The 6033-nt window shown below is 32.3% G+C and overlaps 1 protein-coding gene across 1 annotated transcript; it reads right to left on the minus strand.

The window, feature by feature from the left end:
- Positions 1-979: 979 nt before the first annotated feature.
- LOC130903501 (odorant receptor 46a-like) lies at positions 980-5827 on the minus strand. The gene is made up of 3 exons (XM_057815633.1): positions 5728-5827; positions 4230-4382; positions 980-1071 (listed from the first exon to the last, which is right to left on the minus strand). Exons 1-3 carry the CDS (start codon positions 5797-5799, stop codon positions 1015-1017), a joined length of 282 nt encoding a protein of 93 aa, XP_057671616.1. The 5' UTR covers positions 5800-5827; the 3' UTR covers positions 980-1014.
- Positions 5828-6033: the final 206 nt, after the last annotated feature.

Genomic DNA, 6033 nt, shown 5'->3' on the forward strand with positions numbered 1-6033 from the left:
GCTTTTTATGGAATCATTCTTTCATTAGATCTCATTGAAACACCTTGTAACCAATAATTCTGTTCTAAAAATTATATCTATTATGATGTGCAAGTCAGAAAGTTAAACATAAGTCATGGGGAATTTCTTTCTTAGTTCGTAGAGAATTTTTAATTATGTAATTTTTTTTCCCAAAGAAATGATGAAACATCAGCTGAAATTAGGAAAAAACTAATAATGCAAACCTGATGTATTTGACTAAATAAATTAAATTCGAAGACTCTTACATACCTGTAGCTTCAGATGTTTCATTTTTCACTGTTAATGAAGTGTTCAGCTCACCCTTATTATTTTTAAAGTATGAAACACAATAAAAATCATTTCCCTTGTTTGTTCTTTATAAACTACACACATATTCCCACTTTTAAACACTCATCTCTCGCTACGCTTCTGATTGATAATTGGCATCAACAATATAAGTATGGAAAGAAGTACGATGAATTTCAGGATCCTGCGTATCATCTTCCTAGTTTGTGCGTTCAATAGTAGTACGCATTGTTCAATCTGATTATCGCCAACGGTTCCAGAAACTGAATTTAGTCTTTATTTTTGCGAAGTTATTTTGATAACAAACCTCAGTAACCAATATCTAATCTGGATCTGTTTCTAATTATTCAACCAATAAGTTCGATATGAAGCTTCTTCTACTATATGTCGTAACAAGATTGAATATCTGATATTTGCATATTGGCAAAAGTTTCAATATAAATTCTCATGTTTATGAACAATGTTTCTGGATTGTTTAACATCCAATACAAACCCAAAAATCACCATTTACTTAGTTTAAAATTTAAGAGCGATGCGAATGAAAAATGAACCTACTCATGCTTTTATTTTTTATTTCATTGTCAAGCTAGTAATAATATTTGATTGACATTCTATCGCAATAAAACTAATCAACTAAATGATTATTGGTGTTTTCCTGGTCACTATATAAGGTTGTAGACTGTGTAAACTACCACATAAATCATGAATCTATTGACTATATATGGTATTCAGTAAAGCCATATAAGAATACGAGGACTTCAAAACCTAAAAATCATTTGTGAATTCAATATCAAATTGTTTAACAACAAAATTCTTTGCATATAAGCTCAACTCGATCTTTTCAACATTGGGCTCACGATCTCCGATTTTTTATGTCTTGCCTATTTGCTACTAAATATAGTTTAGTACTTACCCCGTAGGTATGCTTATAAAGTATCTAATTTTGATATTTAAAATAAAATCCAATAGGATGGTATCATGATCGTCGAAATATAAAAATTTCACTCGCTTTCCTATTTTGTATGTAGTAATAATTGGATTCAATTTATTTAGAATCTATTTCGAACTTGTTTGGTTAGGCTTAATATGTTTACTACTAATGCATTTTTATATTTTTTTCGTGATGATCTGTTTTGATTTTAGATCTCTTTTCATAGAAAATCAGTTTAAAATAACACATAAAAAATTGATGTTTCGACCTTCTCCGGTCTTTATCAATATATGACTTGATATTGACAATTTGCATATTTATATTAATTAATAGATCACTTACTTCATTAAAATCAAAGATAAAATGAAAATAAAAATCTGTTTTAACATAAAAAATTATTTTTCCTTAGTTTTTACAACTTAAAAATACGTAGCTGCTATCAGTTACATTATTCGTATCTTTATTGGAATCGATAGAACTATCAGTATAATGTTTGAAGCTGAACTCAGGCAAATGTTGGCCGAGACTCATCTTTAGACAGCTCATGCGCTAGGTCCAGTTTTGGCCCATTTTCCCCAACATATCGGTCGGTATTTCACGAATAATTGCTTCAATATTGGCTTCCAGTGCCGTCAATCATTGCTGGTTTATTCCTGTAGACATTAGGCTTAACATGGTCCCACAAATAGTCCAAAGGCGTTACATCACACGATCTAGGCGGTCAATTGACGGGCCCCAAACGTGAGTTGAACTGTTTACCGAAATCGGCTCTCAATTTGGCCATTGTTTCGTGTTCTGTGTGGCATGTGGCACCGTATTGTTGAAACCAAATTCCAGGCATGTCCAATTCTCCCATTTTTGGCAAAAAAATCGTTAATCATCTCACGGTAGAGCTCGCCATTCATAGTGAAACTTCGGCCAACGTCGCTTTTGAAGAACTACGGCCCTTAATCCACACCAAGAGTGACTTTTTCGGGATGCATTGGTATCTCGTGCAATGCTTCTGGCTGATCTTCGTTCCAGATGTGGCAATTTTGCTTTTTGACGTATCCATTCAACCAGAAATGAGTTTCGTCGCTGAATACAATTTTTCGATAAAAAAGTGGATCTCTCTCCAACTTTGCCAGCGCCTTTTCACCAAATGTTAGACGTTGTGGAAGATCGTTTAGCTTCAGTTCAGTGTAGCTTATTCACCAGCCGTATCCGTAGTACAGTAACAGAGGCCCAATTGCTGCGAACAGCAGCGAATCGACATTTCACGGTAATCAGTAACACACACGTTTGCGTGTTAGTGGTTTAATGTCCAATAGTGTAAACTGGGTACGAAATTTAGTCATATGCTTCCGAATAGTTTCCTCAGTAGGCCGACCAAAATTTCTATAGTAAAATGCAATAATTTGCAAGCGTTGTTCGTTCGTAAGTTGATTCATGATTAAAGTATAGACCAAATTGAACAAGTTTGTCAATAACACAAGACACGATTCACGCGTAATCTGTCAAAAACATTGTTGTTAGAAAGACACCAGCAAAAAAATAATTCGTTACGTATGTGAATCATTTCTATGAATTCTCTATTTCCTGAATTTGATTCGACTGCTAGACTTTTTGAATTTGTGAAATTGAATGTATAATTTTTTGATATTCCATGATTCGTTGACCCAGTTTCATATTTTTTATCGTGATAACAACCTACTGAACACACTGTTTACACTACCAATACACCAACATTCACAATTACACTGTCTTTAGAGACTGGGTAAACTAAAACCTATTGACTTACCTGTCTTATACTAAATTTTCCCATCAATAAACCTTTTCCCGCAAGCATTAACTTCTGCGGCAAAACCTCCTTGACCGTAATCTTCAAATTTTATCCTTGACGACTGAACTATAGAGTAGCCTGTAAGGAATTGGACCTTTATCCTTATTCAAACTGTTCTTAAATTCAGCAATTTGAATACTTCCCAATGCATCCAACAATTATTGGATACATTTTTTAACAATTTTACATTATTAATATTATGCCTGGCAGCGACCATATTTTAAATGAGCTATGTGCTCTTCAAATCGGACATTAACGGATCTCTCGGTCTGCCTAATATACACGCACAATCCCCACAGCTAATTTCATATATTGTTTTAATGTTTTGTTGGATTTATAAACCAATTTAAAACCTACTCTGTTAAATATTAAGCAAATTTTTCATATTTTTAATTTTGTGTTTGGAAAAAAGTGGTTTCACATAGAGATTTCTTAAACCGTCATAGATTAGTTTAGTTAGTCAAGTTAATAGGTTTTAGTATAATTTCAGTATTTGAAGACGATAACGGTTATCGAAACGCGCTTCAGACAGTGTAATTGTTAGTGTTGGCAGTGTGGTGATGTGCTCAGTATCAATATCACCGGTTCTAGAAATTCCAACTTAGTGATAATAACCTTTTGATCTATTTTATAAATACTGAAATCTATGCCCTATGTAAACAGCGTTACAATCGTTACAAGGTACTTGATATATAATACTTCTATCTGTCTTAGATTTTGGTTTAGTGAAATATTTGGATAATGTATTATGTACTTTACGACTTATACCAATATTGTATTCATTGAAATAGCTCGATATTTGTTGGGAAAGTCCTTGTAAATGTAGCAAATAAGAATTTTTTAAGTCTACTTTCTGTTTTGTTATACTATTTACCTTTCATTGTCTTGAGTATGGATAAACAAACAGAAGCTAAAAATAAAAACATAAAACAGTTTCCCTTATTATATGTACATCGACTTTCCGCAACGTAAAATTTTACCTGTTATTTTTAACTGATTTTCGGGTCAAAGAGACCTAATATCAAGACAAGACATACGAAAAACAAATAAAAAGGTATAAAAAATGAGAATTGTATTTTTATATAGGCTTCAGCTCAATGTTTTTCAAAATTTGAATTTCTTTTATTCACATTATTAGATCTATTTTAGCAAATAGACTAGTAGTATTACCTTAATAAATGTTTGTAACGTCAAATCGAATATATAAGAAGTCAAATATAAAGGTTTTATGGATCGTGTCATGATATTAAGTAGTATTTTTTGAATTTTAATATCACATTCATTCCATCTTGACATATAACAAGCCTGAGTGATTTCTTGACTCTGAAAATGGGAAAGATATATAGGTATATATTTCTACAACAATTTAGAAATATGTATTATCATATTAGAATACAATGCTGTATCAGCAATGCATAAAAGAACTGAAGTTTAGAAAATGTGTATTACAACAAATAGATATTCATCCATAAATCGATTTCTGAAAAATAAGATATATTTATCTTATGGCACCAGGAAAATATAGAGATATAGAGATAATAAGAGGTCTGACATTTAATTAATGTTTAATTATTTACATTCTAGAGCCGTATTATCGAGAAATCTCCATTGCATATAAAGAGGCTTGTTAATCGGTGAAAAAGTTAATAAATAATCTGATGTCATCCCAAACACTTCGAGATAAACAAGTAAACGGTTTTGAAACACATTATAATTATTATAATAATTCCCTTCTGCTCAGGCGACTTTTTCTGACGTTATAGTAAATCTGAAACCTCCGACAGCACTCTCGTTACAGTCCTCAAACGAGGACGTTTTTGATTTCAGGGAAGAGATAGAAGTCGCAAGGCGATAGATCCGGAAAAAAGGGTGGCTCTTGGATAACGGTATCGTACTGGACGCTGAAAACCGCATCACACTTAAGACACAGTGGCGTAGTACATTGCCGTAATGCAGCACCCACTTGTTAGCGATATCTGGGTTCAGTTTGTGGACTCTTTTTAGAAATCTACAGCGAGTTTCACGATTCAATACTTGAATCGCGGTCTGTCTACATGGAATGAACTCCTTATGGACGACTCCACGTATCTTAAAAAGTAGATGAACAAGGTTTTTACTTTAATTTCTTCATGCGAGCTTTTCATAATTTTGGATCATTTTTTGACAGCCACTTTTGATTGTGGAGCTTTATTTCCAACGATCCAATGATGCGATAGAAAAGCATGAGATCACTTTTTGTCTCTACATGACGTAAAAAAATTTATGAAATTAGAATAGTTAAATATGTATTCAATCGGTCAAAAAATCTCTGGTCTAACATGATGAAGAGTCATATCTTAAATTGATTTTTGTTTAGAAAAGCTTTGAAGTAGAGACACTTTTTTAAAAAAGTACAAGAATGAAAAATCTTAATAAAGAAAAGTACATAGAGACCATAATGTTAATGAACATATACTATTTAATAACTAACATAAAAATAAAGTAGAAAAAAAATATTTTCGGCCTTTGCAGGGTATATAAATAAGAGTATAAGCAAGGCCAAATTATTGGGTAAAAAAATAAAATATAACTTTAACAAAAGGAGTGAAAATCATTCCAGGTAACAAGCAGAGATAGCTAATTGTATTCTGTTGGGGAGCATACAAACACCTAATTTTTACTTTCTCACCTTTCTGGTAAACTTTTCTCCAAACCAAGTGTAGCAGAATATTTGAAAAATCATAGACGAACCATATACCATGTGTTGTACAAAATTAAACCAATTCCTCTGAAACTAATGTTTGGAATTAGTCAATTTTCTAATCTATATTCATGTCGTGGATTGAAACAATGGGAATGATCGATTTGAAAGTATTTGCAGGTTGCTTGGATAGCTTAAAATGGGATTTCTGTCTATAATGATATAAACATTGTTAATAGCGTAAAAGCGAAACTTAAATGTTTTATATAGTAGAAACGGTGGGGGTCTTCCATC

Source organism: Diorhabda carinulata, chromosome 2 (genome assembly GCF_026250575.1).
Source record: "Diorhabda carinulata isolate Delta chromosome 2, icDioCari1.1, whole genome shotgun sequence".
In the NCBI taxonomy this organism is placed as follows: domain Eukaryota; kingdom Metazoa; phylum Arthropoda; class Insecta; order Coleoptera; family Chrysomelidae; genus Diorhabda; species Diorhabda carinulata.

Coding starts and splice junctions, on each gene's coding strand:
- LOC130903501 (XM_057815633.1), bottom strand. CDS start 5,799: ATGGTATATGGTTCGTCTATGATTTTTCAAATATTCTGCTACACTTGG. Junction 4,383..5,727: donor GAGAAAAGTTTACCAGAAAG/GTGAGAAAGTAA, acceptor TCCCATTTTCAG/AGTCAAGAAATCACTCAGGC. Junction 1,072..4,229: donor CGTTACAAACATTTATTAAG/GTAATACTACTA, acceptor AATGATTTTTAG/GTTTTGAAGTCCTCGTATTC.